General features: G+C 33.4%; 1 protein-coding gene across 4 annotated transcripts in view; it reads right to left on the bottom strand.

The window, feature by feature from the left end:
* The window catches only part of VPS13C (vacuolar protein sorting 13 homolog C), a 172,241-nt gene that overhangs the window by 141,913 nt on the left and 4,056 nt on the right, over positions 1-26,272 (bottom strand). For all 4 annotated transcript variants that reach the window (XM_063091557.1, XM_063091558.1, XM_063091559.1 and 1 more), the window contains exons 2-5: positions 16,615-16,658; positions 14,433-14,475; positions 11,013-11,108; positions 9,518-9,619 (exon numbers count right to left, since the gene is read on the bottom strand). In XM_063091557.1, the coding sequence (XP_062947627.1) occupies positions 9,518-9,619; positions 11,013-11,108; positions 14,433-14,475; positions 16,615-16,658 (285 nt within the window). The remainder of the gene's footprint in view (positions 1-9,517; positions 9,620-11,012; positions 11,109-14,432; positions 14,476-16,614; positions 16,659-26,272) is intronic.

Genomic DNA, 26,272 nt, shown 5'->3' with positions numbered 1-26,272 from the left:
AAAATGTACATTGAACTGTACACTGAATTTAATAATTCCTTTAAAACCTCATCCTCTTTTATTTGACAATGACTCACTGCATTTTGATGTTAATCAACACCTGTCTTACTCAACTTCCAAATCTTTGTATTCAACTGCCTACCAGGCATCAACTCTAGTCTGAACTCTTGAGGCATTCTCTGTATTATTTCCTAGCCTCTAGTATCCATCCTTACCTCCTACTAATACTCCTTCTATACTGCTATGAGACTGATGTCTTCTAAAATACTAATCACAGCCTGCTAGCCCCCTGTTCAAAATTATTTAAAGGCTCTCTACAACCTGCCAGATGAAATCAAAATGTGTTTGCATGACACAGAAGGTCCTTTTATGACCTGACCCCTACCTCCCCATCCTGTTCTATCTCCTGCCACTCATCCTTGCACTGGCTATAATACAAATACTACTTATACTTTCCAAAATAAGCCAAACTTTCTAATGCCTAATGCCTCTATACATGTCATTCCCTGAACTTGGGTTGCCTTCCTTGAAGTTCTTCACCACGCAAACACCTAGGAGGCTTCCAAGTCTCAGGTCCCACACAACTCCCCGTGTGAAGCCTTCTTTAATTCCTCAAGGCAACTCCAGGCCCTGTACCTTACACAGAACTCCATAAAGCAATCGTTACTACACTATATTTAAAGTGTTTGCACAATTGTCTTGCCAATAGGCAGGAGGCTTCATTAGGACAGGGATTATCCTAATATCTGGGCAAAAAGCACACAATACTTATTTGTTCAAATAAATAATCAACATTCGAACATTATAAGAAAATATATAAATCCAATTAATGTTATATACATTTGAGAGAATACACATGAAATTTAGCTTGAAACTTTTAATTTGTTCTTCCTTGATATTTTAAAGAAAATTTTCTTGCCACTACAAAAAGTAAGAACCAAATCCTAGATTATAAAACTAAAACCCTGAGTTTCAAGAAGAAAATATTTAACAAATATATAACAGAATATGGATCATGCTAACACCAGTATTTCTTGCCACCGTCATGGTCTCTGATTCAGTTTCATTCATAAATTAAACATATAGAAAAAGACTGAGTTCTCAAAGAAATACCATTTTAAAAGAAACAAGGAAGCCAGACTAGCCACGAAAACCATTCCACTTGGTTAGAACAGCTTTCAGAAATAGAGGTTCAGCTGCCTGGATTTAGATTCCCTTCTTATCTGATCTATTATCTTTCTGTCTTCACATTTTTTCTAGCTCCATGTTCTGTCTTTGATCTCAATGTTAGATGCTTAAACCTCTTCAAACAGTTCCAAATCTAATCTGAATACTACACAGTCCTTTAAAGAAAGTTTCCAATTAATCTAATGAATAATAAATTTACAATTCTCCATCACATTCTAAAGAAGCTTTCAACTATTTTGACCTTGGAACCCCTTTAATACACTTCAAACTTGAGGACTCTAAAGAGCTTTTTATTGATGTGAGCCACACTGGAGATAAAAACTAAAAAATGTTTTAAATAAATATTAAAATAAACCATTACATAATAACAGATAACATACAGTTATAAAAAATAATTACATTTTCCAAACAAAAAACCGTAGTAAGAAGAGTGGCATGGTTTTACATTCTAACAAATCTCTAAGTCATAGTAAAAGACAGCTGGATTTGCATATCCTCTTCTGCCTTCAATCTGATGAGCTATGCTGTGTTGACTGAAGTATATGATGAAAATTTGATCTCACTATAGTTATGTAATTGGAAAAGATATTTGCATGGCCTTTTCATGTAATCATGAATACTACAACCCAAGTTCAACAAGTGATAAGTTGACCTTATCAATGAATTTTTCATGTGAATTAAAATCAGTTGGTCCACCCTACACTTTAAATGGACCTTTCATACATGTATGACTTTTTATCATGCACTGGTAGTTTGGAATTATGCAAATCTTTCAAATGTTGAGTCATTTCATTATTTAATATCAAAAGTTACACTTAGTTAATATCACCACCAATCTCATCATAAAAGGCTTTAAGTATTACTGGGAAGGTGTCAAGATGGCAAATACAAGTTTTCCAAAATTCTAATTTTGGCTCAAAAGCTCAAATTTTATCATTGGCAACAAATACTGCCAGATGCTTTTACCTGAAGTTGTTTTGTTGAAGTGTCTAGTAAACAACCAAATCTGAATGAGGACAGTGTGTCAGTCATTCTTCCAAGTAAAAATGGTTTTCCATGAAAACAGCAACTAGTTCAGCTCACAACTCAACTATACAAGTACTTTTCCCTGAGACAATCATCCTTCTTCGGTACGCATAAAGCATTTCTGCGTACTTTCTCTTTTGTTGCATGGAATATTAAAGAGAAATGTGCACAAGAGTTAAAGTTTATTAAAATTAGAAATGCCCTACTTCATCAAAGAAATTCTTAAGTAAAACGGGTGCTTGTTTTGTTTTTTATTGTGAGTGCATGGTAGTGAAGAACACAATGACTACTGGTACAGTTTGGTGCCACTGCCTTAAGTCATTCTAAGACAGCCAGCAATTTCACACACCACTGCTTCTGAACCAGCAGTGCCAACACAATGAAAAATCAAATAATGTCTTAAAATTATTATGAAAATAGTTTTGACTTTCTGAGAACCACTGCTCTAGAATTAAAAAAACAGAACGAAAACAAAACTGACATCAAATGAGGAAACAATATACACTCAGAAACTAAAAAGAGGAAATGATCATAACACATTAAGTCCTAGCCAACTGAATATAGATTGAATCAATTAGGTTTTCCTTTTTCTTTATAGTGATCCCTGTCTGCTTTTTTTTTTTTTTAACCAATGCTGCCCAATGATTTTGTTAGACATTTGAATGGGCCACTGAATCTATTTGTAAGAGGGTACTTTACAAGGTATGTAGAAAAATTGAATTAAAAGATAATATGAATCCGCCCATGAATTTTTTGAAGACCCCTGATAGCTCAGAGGTAGATCATTCCTAGTAGGATCAGAAAACACTACCACTGGCAGACTACAGAAAGCTGGTTTAAATATTACCTGCAAAACTGGGCAGTGACCCATGAGTATCTCCATGCTATCTTTTATATTAAACAAAGTAACCATAAGACAAATTAACATAGTTAGCCACACTTAACTAAAGGGGTAGATCTGTTAGAAGGGAAAATGCTTTCAGGGCAATTTACTTAATGCTGTGAAATTAAAGAAGTTCCTAGTTTCAGAAGTAATTATAACATGATACTTATTGTTTAATTAAGACACAGACCCCACTTACCATTTAATCAAAACAAATTTTAAGTGTGATTGGGTTAATATAACAAGCTCCTTAGGTATTACATAAAATATAAGGTTTAATAAATCAAGTGATTATTTGAAATATTAAAAATTATTATTTTAATGTATCTGGTAGATATCCTAGTATGTAAAAGAATTCTGTCGTAAATAATAAAGCAAACAGATTTCAATTGCCTTTTGTGAAGCTTCAAACTCTAATATGTTGTACAGGACAGTAGCCTAGAGGTGCTTCCGGAGCCACTACAGAGATAAAACACACATGGGAGAATATGAGAAGAAGCTCAGAGGAGTGCCTCCTATCAAGATTCTAAATAAAAAATGAGGTCCAGAACACTGGTGCTTCTGAAATGAGAATAGTTAATTTTGTTGATGATATCTATATTCAGTTGGCTAGGACTTAATGTGTACTTTATGATCATTTCCTCTTTTTAGTTTCTGAGTATATATTGTTTCCTCATTTGATGTCAGTTTTGTTTTGTTTTTTTAATTCTAGAGCAGTGGTTCTCAGAAAAAAAAGATTCTACTTTATTGCTTTTTTACAAGTTTGAAAACCACTGCTATAGGAGAAGATTTGCTTAATTCAGAAACTACTGTACTACATAACTAAAGTCTAAAAGGCAGTCCAAACTTGAAAGTTATCTGTAGATCAGATTCTAAGCTTCACAAGGACAATGAACTGTATCTGTTTACTCTGTGAATACCCATCATCCAACATAGTACTTGCCACAAGAAGACACTCAAAATATTTAGTGAACAAATAAATGGCTGCAGAAGTACAGAAAAGGAAATGATGGTAAGGGAAAACATAAATTACATTTCCATATTTTCTAAAAGCATGGCATGCTATCAAATGGACTCCACTAAAAGCACAAGCATGGATAACAATAAAGTTTATTTATAGAGTTAAATATAATTAACCATGCATACCCACCAGGCTTGATGTCCTTGTAAACAAAGTTTTCCAAGCCATATATGAACTCTGCTGAATATGCGCCTGCATCCGCATGGCAGCAATAACCAAAACGCAATGCATTTAGAAGACACCTTTAATTTCACATGTAAAATATGCCTAAACTTAATTTCAAGGAATCAGAAATCATGTTGCAAGAAAACTTAAATTTGGTGACACCAAAATCATTTATTTTTAAGGTAATATTCACAGTGATACCATTTTCATTCTTTCAACATACAGACTTTATTTTCATAATATTAAAACAAAAATTCTTAATTAAAATTATAACAATCATTTCAAAATTAAGCAAGACAGGCAAATATCAATTATGACTATTGTCTCATTAAAATCTTCGACAAATTTTCAAGCAGAGCAAAAATCCACTATTTGAGTTCTATTGTTGCCAGCTGTTTTGCCCATTTTCAGAAAGAATTATTACTGTGATATTTGATACTTATTTTAGAGTCAGCTGAAATGACCTCATCTTACTTTGGTATGATTTGTTTCCTTTAGATATGCTGTTTGAATCCATTCTTGGATTCATTCTTCATATCCATTCTTGTTAATGATGGTTATAGGTAGTACCACCTTCCGTTTCTCTCCTCAAAGTTTAACCTCCCTAAATCACAGCTCTGATCCTGTCACTTCTTGGATTTTTAAAGAAAGAAAAAGGAAAACTTACTGACTCCCCCACTGGCTACAGATTAAAGTTCACTATTGCACAGGGTTAAGAATATAGGATCTTGAGCCAGAATGGGTTCAAACTCTAGCTCCACCATTCTCTAGCTGTGTGACCTAGGACAAGTTATTTAACTTTTGGCTTCCTCAACTATAAAATGGGAACAATAGCAGCCTCTATATCATATGGTTGTAACTATTAAATGAGTTAATTCCTATAAAGCATTTTGAAGAGTGGCAAATAACAAATGATCAATAAATGTCAGCTGTTATCATTGTCATTATCACTATCATCATCATTAGGACATTTGAATCTTTTAAAATTGACCTAAACTTAGCCTTTCAACCTTATGTACAATTAACTACACTCTATCAAATTCCCAAATTTTTAGGTGTTCCCCACAGATGCTCTATAGTTTTCTACCTTCACTGTCCCCTCTACCTAGAATGTCCTCTCTCCTTTCTGCATACCCATCCTTTAGACCCAGCTGAAATATATGCCTTCTTCACAGTGTCTGCCCTAATCTCTTTGGCTTAACATATGCTCATTCTGAACTTCTATAAGACTCTATCTGTACCTCTTTGACGGGACTCAACACTTTCTCTCCTGCTTATTATTATGCAAATATCATATTTGGGCAATTAAAATGTAAGGACTTTGACAGTAGAGTCCAGGGATTTTCTAATTTTTGTGTTTACAACAATATAGAGAACAGACTAGCATCAGACTTTGTAAAAGCACCTGGAAGCTCAAACATATTGCCTTCAAAATTCCAATTTTTAACCTACCATTCATCAAGCAAGTGTAGAAGTAAAATACAAAGACAGTCAGCCTTGAAAGGATTTTCAAAATTATATCCAGTGCAACCTTTACTAAAAGTTATTAGACATGCTTCAGCAAAATAAATGAGTAAACTAAGAGAAAAAAGGCAAAGGATCCAGGAAATAGTAAATTAAACACAGAAAAGCAATGAAGACCAATCCCAGGATGACAACTGTGTAGCAGGCCTGAAAAACAATAGTTCAGAGAGAGAACTTCAAGAGAAAACGGGGTAGGTGGAAAGTATCATTAGACGCATTTAAACAAATGGAAAATAATATCAATAGCCATATAACACACAAATTTCATGTAACATGTGAAAGGAATTAAAGGTAAGTTTATATAGAAGACTAAGCAAATTTTAAAAGCACTTAAAAATTCAGGAAAAACAAAAGATTATATGAGAGGAAATATAATCATAGTACATCATTTGACCTGTGTAGTGAACAATAATTATACTGTCATAGTTATGCAAATATTAACTGATAATTGCCAAAAATTATGATATATCCATATTATGAGAAGATGGGGAGGGGACTTGAGGGTGAAAGAAGATAGTAAGAGAGGTAAACTCCTTGACTACCATAACAGGAAGTCCTAGATAACGCTTTACATTAATAAACTAGATAATGACAGAATGTTAATATTGCTAAAAATATGGTTCCTTCTAAGAAGTGGATCTGAAGAGTAGCAAAGGGCAGAACAGGCAACTACTATTTTTTATCATGTCTTTTTGGCAAAACCATCTGATTTTTAAGTGTGAGTATATATTACTTCGATAAAATTAACATTTGAAATACAGAATATAACATTTGGGAATCTTTTGTCCTTACTAGGACTCTAATTAATCTTTCCCATTATGATAGTTTTCCCAGGAAAACAAACTCACTCCAATAAAATAAGAGGAGAAAAATATCAATGAGTTTATTTTTACAGTTAAGCAAATTCTCTAGAAATGAATTCACAGTTATATTTCAATTTTTTCCCCACATGATAGTGGGCATCACTATTTCATCAAATGAAACAAAAATTAAGTAAAAATAATTTCTTTAGAACAAATCAGCATGAGAATTTTGTTTTCATTTTTATCTGCTGCTTAGAGTTGAATCAACTCCTCTTCTTACCTCTCTGAGTCCCTATACACGTGCAATGGTGCTTTTGTGTTTTTAAAATCAAGAAATAAGTGGAAAAATAATAAGCATTAAAATAATGTATGATAACTAGGTAATAAATATTAATTAATAATGGTAAAATGTGAAGCATCTAAAGGCAAGGGTTGTATGTTATCATTCACATGAATAATATAGGAAGATATGACTCATGTCCATAGAAACTAGAAAAGAATATTTATATGCAGTCAAAATCATTTACTCTACTACTTAATAGTTAAGGAAAAATAATCTCTCTCAAATATTTCCCAATTTGTGAATACATCTCTTTTATACTCAGAACATTTTTTTGACAAATCTAACATACAATATTAAAAGTGAGTTTAACTTTCTGAATTTTAACTCTATTCCAATAAAACCAAAATTTTATCATCCAAGAAGCTACAATGTAATTTTAATATATTATATAGGCCTAATAGTCCCATTCACACAAAATTACTACTACAGATGTTCATCCTCTATAGATAAATCATCTGGTAAATAGCCCATTTACCAGACCCAAACATTTCAGTTTCCTAAGCATTGAAGATGCAGGAGTCAAAATTTCACAAATGCTCAGTATAAAACGTACAGCAGGTTATCATTTGCCATTTAAACTGTCAACTGCTAAAACAGATGAGACTAGGGCTGGCCCATTAGCTCAGTTGATTACAGCACAGTGTTGTAACACCAAGGTTGAGGGTTCAGATCCCCATATTGGATAGCCACAAAAAAAATAAACAAATAATTTTTAAAATAATAAAATAAATGAGACTATACCATGCCTTTTCTTACAGATCACTGGAAACACTAAAATATTTTTTAAGCAATCACAAGCTATGTTCACACACGCAAAAAAATAAAAGTTTGGGGTTTGCATCTCAATAGAAAAATATAACTTAATTATATATATTACAGATTATAAATGTATAATTATATCAATATATCTAAGTACATCTCATATAACTATTAATGAATATATGTAATTATATGTGTACTAAGAAAATATATTAAATCTGAACAATTTCAAGAAAGAAATGAAATTCTAATGCTGTCTTTCTCTTCATTTTTATAGTACTATTTTTACATATCCTAATTAAACAAAATTGAATATAATGAAAAAAACACACTGAATTGTCAAAAAGCAAAACCACTCGCAGCTTGCTTTATTTGGCACACAAAAATAATACAAATAAAGAAAACTGTTGTCCTATAAATACAGATGCTAAGCTTCAGGAGAAAGACAAAATAAACTTACGTGTGAAAAGAGAAAGGAAAAAATGTTTTGGCTTCTAGGGTAGCCTCTGTATTTTAAGTAGTTTAGTAACTTTTTTTCTGTATTTAAAAAAAAAATACTTGGGGCAAAAGGAATGAGAACCACTGATAAAGAACTTTAATAAGCAAGCTATTTTTAAGAGAGATCTCTTACTGATTCAATTAAATGTCAGCAGCCTGAACTAGGGAAAGAAATCTTGTCATGTCTAAATTTAATTTACATCATTTCTACCTCATATTTGCCTTATCTTTTAAAAGACAACTTCTTCTTCCTTCATCATAGAAATATATACCCATGGTAGTAAACACAAAAATGATATAAAATGCTAAGAACTCTTCTACTCCAATCAACAACTGAGGTATGATTTGACTTAAAAAGAGATAAACAAATTGGATGTTTGGAATAGTCCTTCAGTTCATCAACAAACTACTCTTTTTCATCTTATCCTTGTTCTTACTCTATAAACTAAATCAAAACAGTCATCAGATTTATTTTTAGATAAAAATAAAAATTAAAAATTAAGGCAAGATTTTAAAATGTTAAAACCTGAAGAATCAAGTTTTTAAAAATCTCCTATACCATATAAAGAGAGATAACTAGCACTAGAATTACAGCAGCATTTCCTCTCAACATCATTTCATTGCAGTAATATGCTTAACCTCATTATCTTGCAAGCACACAGGTAAAAATGCACACAAAGAAACTGTTAATGTTATGTCAAAACAAACAGGCCTGCAAGAACTCACAGAATTTGGAAAGTCTTCTACAGCAGCATAGACAACTGGTTAAGAAAATTGGGAAAAACAAACTAGCAGTGAGATAAATCACAGAAAAAAGGAAATTACACTCATCCCTCAGTACCCTCAGAGGATTGATTCCTGGATCCCTGGGATACCAAAATCCAATGATGCTCAAGCCCCCTATATAAAATGCAGCAGTATTTGCATATAACCTACCTACATCCTCTCATATACTTTATTTAAATCATCTCTAGATTACTTATAATACCTAATACAATGTAAATGCTATATAAATAGTTGTGATACTGTATTGCTTTTGTATTATTACTCTTTATTGGTTTTTTCACATATATTTTCAATCCACAGTTGATTGAACATGGGGATGCAGACATGGAGAGCCAACTGTATTCCTAAATGTGAGTCATTAAAGCATTTATAATCAATATTTTGAGATATGACTTTAAAAGAAGATCCTTCTCTGGGACTACAGCTTATGAAGGCTTATCAAAGCATTCTCCTTAAAGGGCATTAAATATATCTAAAACACAGGTACATCTAAGTTCATCTAAAACATAAATTTATTGTACCTTTCTCTGCAGCTTTTTGAAGGGCTTCTTCAATTCGGGATAGCTCTTTCTGTTTAATATCCTGCAAGGATTTTTCTTCTTTCTCAGCATCATATTTAATACCTAAAAATAGGTAGTCAATTCACACAAAAGGAAACAGAATTAGTAAATACACAAATGGGAAAGTTCAGCTTCACCACATTGTGTGTGTGTGTAACGTCATTTTTTTATGTCCCAAAACACTTTTGCATTCATTAGATTAGTTTTACAAAAAGTTTAAACATTAATAATTCCTATTTATTCATAAAACATATCCAAAAAAAAAAAAAGAAGGGAGGGAAAGAAATTACAGGAAGAAAGAAAAAAGGGACAGAGAGAAGTTTGCATAAAAAGGTAAGAGAGCGAAGGCAGAAAATACACCAGAATAGTGCCAGTTATTATCTCTGAGCGGTAAAATTTTGAGTAATTTCAAAAAAATTTACTATCTGATACCATCTGCTATCGATGTAGATTGATAAGAAGACTTTCAAAAAGTAATTCAGGATTATGCTTCAACAATCATAAAATATATATACACTTTTTATCCAGTAATCTCATTTTTGATATGATAATGTACCCTAAGGAAATAACACAAAAGAATAAAAAAGATCTATAAGAAGGAGATATTTGTAGACTTCACTTTAAAAGCAAAAAATAGTAGGCAGCCCACAAGGGAATATCATACAGTCTTTTAAAATTGTCACTATCACCATTAAAACTGTGAAAAATATAAAACAGGTCTATATTAAGTGAAAAGGCCAGGTCAACATTATATATATAAAGTAATAACTGCTACTTAAAATCAAGTGTGTATATGGTAAAGACTGAAAAGAAAAAAGCAAAACTAAAAATTATATTTGTATTATGGTTGAGAAATTATAAGTTTTCCATAAAACATCCAAACTTTTCCTAACATAATATTGTTCTTATAACTGAAAAAACATTAATAACTAAATATTATTAAACATCACTATTTTAAAACATTCATTAAAAATTAAAATACAATAATTTCTGAAGAAAAAATTACCTATCTTACATACATTTTTGAGGAAACGTTCACTCAAAATCAGAAGCAACAAAATGGGGAAAATAAAATAAATGTTCTAATCCAGAAATCTGTAAATTAACACATCAGTACATTTTTAAAAACTTATTTCATTTCATTCCCCAACAGTAAATTTGCCCCATCTTGACTTTCCAGGAAGCATTAGTTACAAAATAATTACTCATGGAGAATAGAATAAATTTTTAAATGGCTGAATTTATTCTTTTCAATAACATAAAAATATTTTATGTTCAAAGGTAAAATATACTGTATATGTGTATTCATATAAAAAATATATCACATATGTGCATATATGTATATGATTAGTTTAAATTATCTTCTATCTTACTAAACATATTAAAATACTAAACCTAGGTAACAATTTAACTTCATTATCATGTTACTGAATGGTTATAACCTAAAATAACATACTTGCTCCCGGGACAACAAGCAGGTATAATCCCTCTAGGGTTGCAACAACTGCTTCTCCATAAAGGTTTTTCCAAGGAATCTTCAAAGTTAATTTATCTAAAAAACATAATTTTAATCTTAAATTCTTATTGGAATGCTCAAAAAGATATAAATCTCTTGCTTCCCATTAAGAGAAAAAGTATAAGAAAATTCTTCATGCATTTAGTATGTGCATCACTCAGAAAAAAATGAAAAAACTCCAACATTAAAGTTTACAAAAATCTTTTCCATCTAATATTACTATTATAAGTGAATATTTACATTGTGCTTTATACTTTTCAAACGTTTTGATAACTATTATCTCATTTAATATTCCAAAACTGTAAGATGAATGAGCAGCTATTATTTCAATTTTTAAGAAAAGGAAACTCACTCCCAAAGAGGTTAAATTAATTGCTTAAGCACACCCAGCTCATCAGTGAAGATGCTGGAACCAGAACTCAATGCATAACAGTTAATTGTCCGAACGTTGCAAATGTTGTTCCATTCACACAAACAACTAAATTTCTACAGATCAATTGTAAAATAATATCTCTGCAAGATTTCAGGAAATTAAGCTGCCACACAGAGAAGAGTCCCAAAGGAATATAACTTCGACAGCATGCTCAATTGCTACCTTTGGAAGAGGTTAGCTCTAAAGGCAAGGTTTATGAACAGTGTTATGAGTTACAGGCAACTCAGACCACTTATACTTCAAATATCTACTTATAGGTCACTTGGAAGGCAGAAAACATTTTTCTCTCCTAGAAAAATGGTATTAATGTCAGGTCCTTCAGAGACAAGCCTACAAAAATTTTCACTCATAATATAGATAACTGTGGCCCTAATATTAGTAACCCACGTCTGGGGTTTTATGGGGAAAAGACTATGCAGTGCAGAAGAGAGAAGACAAAAAGGGCACGCTCTCAGCTAAATTTTGAAATGGGCAAAACCATCTTTGGTATCTTCCAATATTTCTTTCTGCATCTTTTTTCTGATCTCTAATATCCGTTCTTTCAGGTCTCCAGGCAGCTAATGTCCCAACCTGCCTTCAATAGTACTACAGCAATTCTATCCATACCTTTCCTACTCCTAAAGTTTTCCATGTTCCAAAATAAAATACCTTCCTTCGTCATAATTTTAAAAATAACGCCACTATAAAAACTGTACTTCTCTCAGTGCTGTTGATCAAGACTCTTAGAAGAAAAGGATCTGATTCAACTAAGTCATGCTAGTATGTAAATGATTAAGTCACTTACATTATCAGAATCACTGGCATTTTTAAGTGAAGATGCTCAGAGTTCAAAGAACTGATAAAACAGTATAACAAGCTGAAGAGGAAATAAATAATGCAATGTAAGTAAGGATGTTATGGGTAGGCAAGCCAGTTTTACATGGGAATCTATTCCCAGGGTTAAAATCTCAAATTATTTCTTCATTTAAATTTTCATTTCTCTTCAGCTTGTAAACTTGCTGAGTTTCTTAAATGGCTCCTATGTCTAGAGGTAATACCAGTATACTTCCGGGTCATTTCTCAGTCTGATGATTTTATAGTGAGTACAAGATTTATTTGATTGCCTCTTAGTGAGCATAAGAATAAAAAAGTGGGAAATGCCCCTTTTACTGCCATACTAGAAAGAGACTGTCTGTTCCCTAAACCTTTTCTTCTCTCCATTTATCCTAACTCATTATTCCTCCATCCTTCAAAAAGGTCAATTAGTTATATTACTGCCTCCTCTTACAGATCAGATTTTTTTTTTAAATTTTAAGTAAAAGGACAACTCAGGGGCACCCACAAGCATGTCTAGCTCTTAAAAAACCAAATCATACTTGGGCTTACTTAGCCACATAGACTCTACTGGTTAGGTATAACATTTTAACCTAAGCAGAAATTTAATAACTAATATGAATGGCTCAATAAACCCAAAAATGGATAAATATAAAGAAATATGCTTTGCATCCTTACATGTAAAAGTTCTCTCGTAACTCAACTCATAACTCAATGCATAACTCTGAAAGAAGCCATTAAATCTTTATGATACTTTAAAAGCAAAAAGAACAAATTCTGAAAACCATTAGAAATTCTAAAAATTCTATACCATTAGAAAAACCCCTCCAAAATATAAATCTAGTTATAAGAATATAATGAATAATGCAAAAATTTTTTAGTCCACTATAACTCACCCAATACACTGGATATCCAATTTCAATCTAAGTCTTAATTTTAGATCTCTATAACTTCCCTGAAAACAAAGATATCATATTCATCCTTGCCTCCCCCATGGCTATTTGCAGTCTTGCACATAACACATGTGCATAAATATTTCAAAGGTTAAAAAAAAAAAAGAATGAACGAATGGCCATAACTTATAGACTCTAGGATTTCAATTAGGCATGTAAAGCCACAACAATACTTCCAGAGAACTGCTAAACATCACCACCACACTCAGTGCAAAGCTCTATATAACAAAAAAATTTAAAAGACAGTGTATGCTGCAGAGATGCTTTCAATCTAAAGGGATGTCTCCTGTTTCAAGAGACAAAAACATGAAAATGTTCCTTTATATTAAAAGTACACATATATGTGATATAAAATGGACCCAAGCAGAAGTATTCAAGTAATTGTAAGAGATGCTAAAGTAGCAAAAGACAAAACCTTCCTAGAGTACAGAACACTGAATAAAGAAGGAAAGCAATGTGGTATAATAGCAGGGTGATGGAGGTGGGAGGAAGGATGTGGCATAAGTGAAAATTCTAAATGAAGATTAAGCCATCTAGAGTAGCAATTTATACTTTAAAAAGAAAAATAGTAAAAATGGTCACATGGACTAGTTAGTAAGACTCTGCAGATTCAATTCCCTATTGAAAATTCTCTTCAACAAAGATATGTGCTTAGTTATGGATGGTCTTAGTATAAAAGTATACCTGCAAAGAAAGAGACTTAGTACTTACCAAAACATATTCTCCACACCACACTGCTGCATAATATACCAAGTGAAAATGTTGGAACAAAATACAAGGGAAATAAGCTACATTTAAAGTTTATTCACTAAAGTTTACGAATTATACTACTTTCACATATAAAGAAAAGCACACAAAATTTGCATATCAATTTTGAAAATAAAGATATATTTTGTTCAGTGGAACCAAAGCCTGAAGAGCATAACTGCAGTTCAAATGTCATTCTATTTCAGAAAGTAATTTTCTACCCTTTTGTCAAAAAAATTGATGTATATATTATATATACTATGTATGAAGCTCAGAACTCTGCAAGCTCTAACATAAGCCAAAAATCTCTCACTTTTGGTCAAGCTAAAAAAGATTTTTTAGATTAAATTAATAAAGGCAAAATAAAAAACTAAAAGGACCAAGAATAATTCAAACAAAGAGTGAAGTACTTACCAATTTGTCCAGCCTTGACTTTAAAAGGAACATCTAATTCACTCTTCAGAAGGAAGAAAAAAATTAAAGGACATCTTATATTATTAAGCCCCCAAAAAAATCACTTTCGTGTCATCATTTAAATACACTCATCTCTAAGGAAAAACAAAAAAACAAATTTTCTATATTTGAGTAACTCATAAAGGATATATTTTATGGCTAAAGAAAAGTTTTTTTTATTAACTTAAACTTTGATTTTGCAGAAAGAATTCACAAGAGAAACAAAACTATAAATAGGAAAATGGAAAAAGGTTGTATAAAAGCATAGCTGGGTAAACTGATTGCTTGTTTTAACAAACCAAATCAAGTGGAAATTTCATGAACTTAAACAGATGGACACTCATCTGAAATACTAGAATAGAAAAAGGAGTAGAGTCCTTTCACATAAATTAGTCAAAAACAATAATAACAATTCTCTCTCCAATAAAATACTTAGTAAATGAATAAATAAAACTATTTTAAAGAAAAGGTAGATTCCCAAAATATTATTTACCAAATTAGCATTTCCTTTAGATAAGTTACAAGCAAGCATCAACCAATAATAATAAACTTTCACTTATCTAGATTCCAAACCACCAGAAAGTTAAAGTATACCTTAATATATACTAATACTATGGAAATACTAAGTTAGGTTTACCTTAATATAAACTAATACTATGGAAATCTGGCCACTGAAATAAAGTACTTTAAGTCACAATTAACTGAAATAATTTATATGATCATCTGATTATTTGAGGTGATTACATTCTAGGTGAATAGAAATTGAAGAAAACACTAATAGCTTTTGACAAGTCTTTTTTAGACCCTCAAACAACAATCTTCACTGCCAATAAGAGAGCAGCTCTGCCCTCCCGGAGGACAGAAAAAAATAAATTTGAGGGAACTCACATTATACAGAATAGAGACTGTAAACCACACACTTCTAAAAATGTGGTCTCATGCTCATTTTGATCCTCCTGAAATAATTTTCACACAAAGTAAACATAAGGAACCAATATCAAAATTGGTTTAATTGGGAAAGGATGCTAGTTTGAATTAAAGGAGTATATAAATTACAAAACGTCTTATATTTAATTATAAGCAAAATTCAAATTATGCTAACACAGAGTTCAAACAATTTGTCTCTTAAGTACATTAGATATATATCGTGTCACCACAATTCTATTTTCTTATAATACTTATTTTCTTACAAAACATTGTCATAAGTAAAGGGAAAAAAAACCTTATCCCAATCTCTTTCAGTAGAATCACAAGTTCTAAATTTTTGGATAAAATTTAAAAAGTTGTAGCATCCTGTAGCAAGAGGGATAAAGATAATTTAAGAATTTTGAGTACCTACTATGTGCTATGCTCTACTTCTTATTCAAGCCAGCCACAAAAGCACAGAGATTTTATACAAGGGTACTTCGGGAAGTTCATGGAAAACTAGAATTAAAAGATAATATGAATCCTTCCATGAATTTTTGACGTACTGTTCTATAAGTAACTCTAGTTTAAAGATGACTAAACTGATGCTCAAAGAAATTAAGAAACTAGAAATTAGAAACCCAAAAAGTTAAAGAATAAACTCATCCTTAAGTGATTTCATAAACTCAAATTTAGCCAAAAGGCTAAATATAAACCTAATGGTGGGGTGGGGGGAAGAGGTGGGAGGGTGCTTTTTTGTTTGTTTTTAGCTCAACAGTAAATAATACAAATTACTTTCTGGAGCTAAAGTCCAAAAAATTCTATTTTACCTCTTAATATTAACATAATATTATAAGGCTAGAGTGTCAATATGCTTCCCAAAATATAATTATTAATTAGGTAAATTTTTTAAATCAAGCCCTTGTTTATCTGAAAAATATACAAAGATAATACTAAAGAAAAATATTTTAGTAAGACAGATGTTGACTACAAAGTTATACACTCAAATTAGGTCAAAGAAAAACACTCATTTTCCAACAGATACTATTTTAATCATTATAGGGAAAAAATTTCTAAATCTTTAACCTCAGATTTTCTAACAACAAATAGTTATATAAATAATCCTTCCCTGAGTGACTCAACTTTATCTGGTACCTAGTACCAGATGCCCAGTAACCAAAGGTTTCTAAGAACTTACCAGATTAACTGAGTTATTAGCATAGTTAAAATTACTTACCAAGGCATTTTCTTTTATCTGTAGATTATCTAAAGCCACATTACCTTTTAAAAAGAAAAAGAGGAAAAATATAACTTTAATAAACCAATTAGTATAACCTGTCATATATAGTACCAAACATTAAGACAATGTGGCAAGCGCAAAGAATACAATGGCGAACAAAGCAGACTTTAAAAACCTAAGAGGCTACTGGCATAAAATAATTGCTATATATGGACAAGAATTTAGTTGTAGCATACTTTAGGTTAGCCCGGTGTAAAAGAAATTACAAAATATTTAAATTGGCTAACATTCAAAGAAACAATGAGAAAGAATTTGATGCCTTTTGGACTGAAGAACTTTAAGACCAAAGAAAGCATCAATCGTTTTGAATGATTAAGCTAAAACCTCAAAAGGACATAAAGAGATGACTACTAGGACATATCAACTATTTAGTAATGCAGGATTCTTTCCTTAATTATGGTATCAATGAACACTTTCTTCAGGAACATATTAGGTATTAGTCTTTCATGACCCCAAGCATCCTACCTTTCCAATGATTACTGTTTATGGTTATAATATTCTTTAGTTAGTCCAACTTTTCATAAACCTATTTAGATAATGTTATAAAAATTAAAGTCATAATGACACTATTGCATGCCTCAAATTTTAAACACTGTACCTATATTTGTTGATATATGTATGATAGTTAAATATTTGTGCTCACATAAAAACTTAAGTAGAAAGTTTTCATTTCACTTAAGTTCTCTAAAGGTTAATAAAACTATAGTTTCAACATTAATTGCAGTCATAAATTATTGTTATACATTTTGTTAGTCACTCATGGCACATTTATTTTTTAAAAAATACTTTGGTACCTATGCTCTCCATTAATATGTTTTAATCGAGTAACTTTTTCTTCATGGTATTTTGGAATGAATTTCAAAGTACATTTAATTTGATATGTCATTTTAGAGCTCTGCTTTTCCCCAGATCTCAAATTTATTCAAACAAACATTTATTAACCACCTACTATGTTTTAGGTGCTAGAAGGAGAAAGATGACTAGAACAATGTTTCTACTGAGGCACTCACAGCCTACCAAAAGAGACTAAATTTGTAAAAGTTTAGAAATATTCTACTGGCATTCCAACAGAAGAATGCACAAAACGCAAAGGAAGAATCACCTAACTCTGCCTAGGGAGATCAAGAACACACCCGGGTGTAGGCTGGAAGGCTGAAGAAGTACTTACTAGATGCATAAGAAAAGAGAACAAACAGACATGAGAAAATAAAGTACATTTTAGAAACTACATGTGGTCTGGTGTAGCTGGACAGTGTGAGAAAAGCACAGGAGATAAAGTTAGAAAGGTACACGGGGCTGGACTAACAAAGAGTTTGTAGGATGAAAAGTTCGAACTGGCCACAATGGAGAGATGAAATATGTATAACAGAGATGACAATATTTTGGAACCATTACTATCCTAAGAAATAACCACTGATCTGTCCAAATAATGTAGCTACAAAGATAATGCAATATCAGTTATAACAGCAGGGCAGGATGGAGTGAGGGCCTGAAGACTTAAGTTTCCAGCAAGAAGGCATAAACATAATAAGCAGATATTATAGAGCCAATGAATGTCGAGAGACATGGGAAAATGTTCACAGAATATTAAGTATTCAACAAGGTTAAAGAATGCCTTGATTGATCCAATTTTAAAAGTATATATGATCATATACAAGAAAACAAACAGCTCTAAGACAAGACACCATAATGCTCACACAGTGGTTATTTCCATATAATAAGGTTCATTTTCTATATATATGTAGTCTTCAAATTTTCTAAAACAAACTTGAAAACTGTGATAAAGGGAGAGGAGGAGGTAAGAAACCTCACAAATGGAAAGAAAATACTATGCATTATAATAGGAGGGAAGGGAAAGAATATAGGCAGTTAGACAACTTCTACAATATGCTGAAGAGAAATTAAAAACTAATATTAGGCAGCAATTTCAAGGTTGAAGAGGTGGGGGTCACAGTGAAGAGGTACTGTCAGGGCAGAACTGATAGGATGTCATCACCGCCCAAACGTAGGGAAAAGAAAGTACTCATGGAAGACTGACATATTCCACAATTGGGGGAAAAATCCTTAAGCATAATGTGCACTAAAATTACATAAAGTAGACAGGTATTCCTGGATTTAATTCTGTCACACGATAAATTACACAAATTACAATTATGCACTCTGTTCAAGCCAACAGATGTAACGTGCACAGATGCTAGCACATATTTGAAGCTATCCAAACCAGTTTAACAAGATCTAAGGCCCCATATGGAAACTTTCAAACCTACTCATGAATTTTAGCTGTTCTACTCAGTGATTCTCAACTGCTGGGTCAAGTGTCACTAGTAATGTTCAGGAGTCATCTGCATTAGAGAGGAAGTTTTTATAACAATTGTTAAGGGACTAACGTCATGTGTGTAAAAATAAAAATATCCTTACAAAAAAGCGAGCTGTTTCTATTACAAAGACACTTTGGGTCTTTGATGAAATAGTAAGTTTTATTTAAGATGTGAAATATTGAAAACTATCAATATGGCTAACAGAGTTAAACAAGTATATTTACAAAGACAGACAAAAAAAAGATTATAGTGATTATCACTGGGTGGTAGGATTAAGGATGACCTTTTTATTAATGTTTTTTAGTATTTCCTAATTTTTATACTAATCAGGTATCGCTTTTAAGTGAAATTATTATACAAATTGTAATAAGAGAAATGGAGAAATAAAACAAAAATAAATTCTAATGACAATATCACATCAAGATTTTTTATATAAATCCTTCTTATATCTACTTTACCTTCAGACACATAAGAGTCTACCCAGAGTCTAACACATAACTGCATAGTTCCTGAAAAATGTGAATCTTATCTGACAAACAGTAACTATAACAGTGAAACAATAATGATACAGTCTATAAATTATTTGCACTGAAGGAGGAGCCACTAGTCCTAATACAAAGAAAAGAGGAGGAAAAGCAGAAGATTTCAGATAAATACCTGTTGGCATGTAGGGTAAAGGGGTAAAAGTGCATTCGCTAATTCAACCAGTAGATGAGTGCCTTATCTAAGTAAAGTACTGAGCTAACAAGTTTTCTCGACTAAACTGCATGCTCTTCTGACAAATACATATGTAGCAGTTTCATTATATATCCTATGAATGCCAGAAATTCTGTTTAAATAAAAATAATTTGTAAATGTAAGATTAAAAAACACCCCAAAATCAATCATTTTATATTTAACTGTACACTGAAGAAAAAGACTTAGTTTTCTTTTTCTACTTCATGATTGTAGTAGATTGAATTATGTCCCCCCAAAACTCACTGGAACTTGAATTTTGTCCCCCAGTTTTATGTATTAAAAATGTAGCCCCCACTGTGACTGTTAAGGGGGTGGGAAATCCTATTATGGTAATTGAAAGTTGGAGCCTTGAAGAGGTGATTGGATTGTAGGACCCTGCAGTAGTGAATGGATTAAAAATGGTGGTCAGGGGTGTGGTTCTGAGGGCTTTAAAAGAAGAGAGTCTGTCTCTCTTGCTCTCTCTCTGCTTCCACCATCTTGCAATGTGAGACCCCTGGGTCACTATCACCACCACCAGATGGACTTTGGACTTCCCAGCCTGAGAAACTGTAAGCAATAAATTTCATTTTTTTATAAATTACCCAGTTCCATGTATTTTGTTATAAGCAACATAAACAGACTAATAGAATGATAACATACTAATTCCACACACACAATAATTCCACACATGCAATAATTCTACACAGGCAAATAAATTTACTGCTGTAGCCTGATCACCAGGACTAAGAACATACAGAGGCCACAGGAAGTTCCTGGAAAACTGAAGGAAGGGTAAATATTTGTGTCTAATATCTAAAAAATAGAAAAGAAAAGAAAACAAGGGTAGGATGACTAATAATCGGAGATGAATAAACTTAACTCTGCCAGCAGGGAAAGCACTAAAGCCAAGGCTCTAATCTCATCAAGACTAGAGACCATGGTGACAGAAAAGTAAGGAAGTTCTGTGAAGTGATCTTCTATGCTGGACTGACAGGCCTAAAGGATAAGAGTAAGCAATAAGTATAGTCTGTGCTTCAGAAAATACCCCATATGATTCTCAGGAATAAACACAAACCTTTTGGATGAGCATACACTGATGGAGAGTCACACATAAAGTTTCAAAGACAATCTTGAAGAAGATTTTAAGAAGTTCCCAAAAAGTGCAAATTCTGAATCAAAATTTATCTAATACTATTCATTAATGAACCAGAAGATAGAAATGAAAGTAAATCCATTAAATAGCAAATGACACCAAGGTAAACAGGGTTAAAGTCATCTCAAAAAATAAAATAGAAAAAGAAATGATGCTAAATTGTAGAAAACAACAAAATTAGTACATTTATGAATAAAAATCAAATGATACTGGCATAATACAGAACAATCCTGCCTAAGTCTAAGAATGGCATTTAAAACACATAATGACCTACCAAGTAAATGTAAAAAATACAAGGTACTTCAAAAAATTCATGGAAAGACTTGTATTATCTTTTAATTCTATTTTTCCACAAACTTTTTTGAAGTACCCTCATATAGTGTTGATATTAAATACCTCCACCCAGAAATAATCTCCCCAACTTTCACAGAAATTTAGGCTATACCTTTCCTATGGCACTTTAACTTTATATAAATCCCCAACCTGATTATAAATCCTTTATTGAGTCTCCTCATAGTAGTACTCAATAGGTATTGATTTAATTTAGAATGCGTATTATACTGGGGTGGAAACAACTACAATAAGAACATAAACCTTTATATTTCAGAAAACACTTTCAAATCTATTACCTGATTCTCACAGCTTCCTGGGCAGAAGGCAGGACATATATTAAGTGGGAGAAACTGAGGCTTAGAGAGGTTAAGCAACTCACCTAAGAATACTATAACATAGTAAGTGGCAAAGCCAAGGCTCAAATCTTCTGATGCTTAATGTTGTGTTCAGAACACCACACTCTATCCCAAACAGCAGAGCAAACAGGCTCTTTAGGATTTTAATTCAGAAGGCAAATCTACCTTCCTTGGGAGGAAAAAAAATGCCATGCAAGAATCAGACTCAGCACTGAGTAGACTGTGTAGTTGTTGGTTCCACTTTTAGTCTCTGCATTTTAAAAGAGATGAGGAATAAGATCCAAAAACAAAAATGGTAACTAAAGTAAGTACAAAAAGGGCATAAGCAGTAAGGCAGGATAGAGTCAAGGAGTTACATCAGTAGCATTACCAAAAGAAAGGACAGTGCCATAGGGGAAAACACACACAGGACACGGCATTGCAAAATGGTCATTTTAGTACTTTTTAAAAATCTCCTTTTTTCTCAAAAGACAGAAATTCACAAGTTGTGATTTAGAACTACTTGGGACCATAAAAATCTTTAAATCTAATCTACATTCACTTACTTCACAAATGAAGAAACTGAAGTCTAAAGAGATTAAGCATTTTATTCAAGGTTATACAATTACTTTGTGGCAGTACTAAGAATAGAATCCATGTCTCCTGACTCCCTCGTCAATGTTCTTAATATAAAACACAGAGACTGATCCAAAACTGTGATTAAAAACAAAAACCAACAAACAAAAATGTTATGCCCTGATCCATGAAACTACCTTTGCATATTGTAAAATATTTTTAAAAGAATATATAGTGCTATGTTCTTATTTTTTGTTTAAGATTTTATATACCTATAACATAAACACCCATTGTTTATTTGAAAGCATATCAAAATGTTCAGACACATTCATTTTCCAAGGAAGTGAGCAATGTAAATGACAATTTTTAAAAGTATGAATCAAATTATTTTAATGGTTGATGATTCAGTAAAGAATACTGAAGAAAATATTATTGTGATTCATTTCAAATGAATCTAGCTATTCCATCCAAATTAACCAATCTAGACTCCTTTTAACAGGAGTTCACAGTAACTCTGTCCTGGGAAAGGAAAGTAGGAGAGAAAGAGGAAACAACTGCTTCTTTCCATTTCCTTATTGAAACAAGAAGTCTTGGCAAAGAAAAATGGAAAAATGCAATGTTAGCACTGAACTTTCTCACTTTCAATACACTTCAGAGATCGCATAGTAGTGAGTAGTGTGGCAGAGCTTCCTAGCAGAACTACCAGCTCTCAGTTCTATATCTATGAAAGGAGTGAATTTTTAGGTGTGAACGTAAATATACTATAGTATTGAACCTTTTGTTGTTGTTTGTTTTACATGCTATAGGACAAGCTAATGAGAAATGTGGCCTCCACTACACCAAATGCTGGCTGGGTGCAGAAGACTAAAAAAACCATCATTCTAAAGGTTTAGAAATACCTAGATACTGCCATGCTTTACTTGTCAAGGCAAAGAAACAAAGATACCGCTTTTTGCTTGCATTCTCAAGCTGCCCCACAGCTACCTGTTAAGACAATTGCTGTGGACTGCTGTCCCCCCAAAAACGTCCTCACTGTGATGGTGTAAAGAGAGTGGGAAATCCTATTATGGTAATTGAAAAGTGGGGTCTGGAAGAGGTGATTAGACTCTGAGGATCATGCAGGAATGAACGGATTAATAATCGTGGTCAGGGGTGTGGTTCTGAGGCTTTAAAAGGAGAGCACATGAGAGTCTCTTTCTCTCTGCTCTGCCATTTTCTGCCATGTGAGATCCCTGTGTTGCTATAAAGCAGGGATCTCACCAGATGTGTTCCCTCAACTTTGAACTTCCCAACCTCTGCAAATGTAAGCAATAAATTTCATTTTCTTATAAACTACTCAGTTCCAGGTGTTTTGTTATAAGCAACAGAAATGGACTAATACAGAAAATTGGTACCAGAGAAGGAGGGTGTTGCTTATAACAAATACTTGAAAATGTGAAAATGGCCTTGGAACTGGTTGTTGAAGAGAGACTGGAAGAATTTGAAGGAGCAAGCTAGAAAAACCCTAGCTGCTGGTAGGCGTTAAGACAAGAAAACCAGAGAAAGTTTGGAATGTTTTGGAGACAGGTTAAATGGTGGCAATCAGAATGCTTATGGAAATACAGACTGTATAGACCACTCTAAGGAGGTCTCAGATGCAAATGAGAAGGGATTTATTGGAAACTGGGGCAAAGATCACCCTTGCTATGAAATGGCAAGGAACTGGCTGCATTCTGTTCATGCCCAAAAGTTTTGCATAATGTGGAACTTCAAAGTGCTGACCCAGAGTATTTGGCAGAAGAAATTCCTAAGCAACAGAACATTCAGCAAGCTGCGTGGCTACTTGCAACAGCTTATGCTGAGTTATGGCAGAAAAGGCATGACATAAAGCCAGAATGTATAATTAAAAGGGAAGCAAAGCATAAAGATTTGGAAAATTTGCAGCCTGGCCATGTGGTAGAGAAGCAGAGAACATTTTCAGGAGAAAAATTCAATAGTGCTAACAAGATTAGTACAAAAGAAAGGGATCATCAAGAGAAGGGGGAAGGTCCTAAAGGCATTGCAGAAGCCTTGGGGCCAGTCCTTCCATTACAGGCCCAAGGGCCTAGGGAGACAGAATGTTCTCAGGGAACAGGCCTGAGGCACCCTCCACAGGCTCGCTGCCCACAGCCACCTCGGGAAGCTGCTCCGGCATGAGCACCCTGACAACTTTGGCTGCTCCAGCTGTGGCTAAATTGGCCCCAGGTGTGGCTGGACCCACATCTTGGAAATAAAAATCCAGAAAATAAAAATAAAAGCCAGAAGCTTTGGCAGCATCCACATGGTGTGAAGTTTGCAGGCTTGAAGAATACCAGAGCTGTGGAGGCTTGGGAGCCTCCACCCCAATTTCAAAGGATGTATAGAAAAGCCTAGGGGCCTAGGAAGAGATCTGTAGCAAGGGGAGAATCACTGCATAGAGCCTTCACTAGAGCAATGCCAAGCAAAAATGTGGGGTAAGAGCTGCAGCAGATAAACCCCATCAGTACCATGGGCCTAGTAGAGCTGTGAGAGTGGGACCACCATTGGCACTCCAGATATATAGAGCTACCAGCATGCAACACCAGCCTGGGAGAGGTAAAGCATAGGCGGGAAACCAGGAAAGCCACAGAAGCAGAGCTGCCCAAGGACTTAGGGACTCAACCCCTGCACCAGCATGCAAAGGACATCAAACATGGAGTCAAGGTAGATAATTTGCCAGCTTTGAGATTTAATGCCTGCCCTGCTGCATTTCAGACTTGCTTGGGACCTGTTACACCTTTCTTTTGGCCTATTTCTCCCTTTTTGAATGGGAATATGTACTCTATGTTTGTCCCACCATTATAGCTTGACAGTAGATAACTTGCTTTGATTTCACAGATTGGACCTCCAAGACTCTGGACTTTTGAGTTGAAATAAGTTAAGACTTTGGGGCTATGGGGATTAAACAAATATATTTTTATGTGAAAAGGACATGAGTTTGGGGGGGCCAGGAGCAGAATGCTGTGGTTTGATATCCCCCCAAAACTTAGTCCCCATTGTGATAGTGTAAAGAGGATGGGAAATCCTATTATGGTAATTGAAAAGAGGTGATTAGACTCTGAGGACCATGCTGTAGTGAATGGATTAATAATGGTAGTCAGGGGTATGGTTCTGAGGGCATTAGAAAGAAAGCATGTGAGAGTCTCTCTCTTCTCCGCCATTTACTGCCATGTGAGACCCCTGCATTCTGTAAAGCCACCACCAAAGACCCTCACCAGATGTGTTCCCTGGACTTTGGACTTCCCAACCTCAGAAACTGTAAGAAATAAATTTCATTTTCTTACAAATTATCCAGTTCCAGGTATTTTGTTATAAGCAACAGAAATGGACTAAAACAACAATATATTAGATTTGGATTTGCAAATATCAGCATGAGCATGGAACTTCATTTATCTTGTCATATTTCATGAGTGTGGCTCTTTACTCACCAGCATTGAGTAAAGAATAAAAAGGAAAGATACATTTTTTGACTACCATTTCTATGAATGCAGAGGAAGTGGCAGTACCACTTATCTAATAAAGGAGCTCACACAGCTCCAGCCTTGTTCAAATCTTGTTCAAAGAAGCTTAAAGGCAGAAGAGATGACTTTATCTAGCCCTCTTATTTATAGGTAAGAAACTAAAGGTCACTGGCCAATGACTTGTCAAAAGCCACACAATTAGGCAGTACCAGGGATGGAATTAGATCCCAGGTTTGCTCATTTCTGGTCCAGTGCTCATTCTCCTTCCTTCTGCTGCTCTGGTCTAACAATATCTGGCAGCTTGATGGAGAAACATCAGGAATAGGGAGAAGAACAGTACAGTAATCAGCACAGGCTCAGCCTGGTTTGCACAACTACAAACTCTGAGGGCACTACACCTGGTTCCTAATCCTGGTCATGAAGGTACTGTCCCTTACATCTAACACATCACGACCTCTATGTTTTTTCCACCTGTCAAACGGAAGAGAGAGCAATAGAGTTCTGAATGGAGGATTTCCCTGCTAACTCTCCATAGTAAATCACTTTCAAAAATCAAATTGGCAAAGGTTCTGCATTGCAACAATACTACTTAAAAATTGCAAAAGATCTGGAGTTTTAACACACCTTTTCAACTATATGTTACTCTTAAAACAATTATATCCTGGA

The sequence above is a fragment of the Cynocephalus volans genome, chromosome 3, assembly GCF_027409185.1.
Source record: "Cynocephalus volans isolate mCynVol1 chromosome 3, mCynVol1.pri, whole genome shotgun sequence".
Taxonomy (NCBI): Eukaryota; Metazoa; Chordata; class Mammalia; order Dermoptera; family Cynocephalidae; genus Cynocephalus; species Cynocephalus volans.
This window is presented reverse-complemented; position numbering and strand designations above follow the sequence as displayed.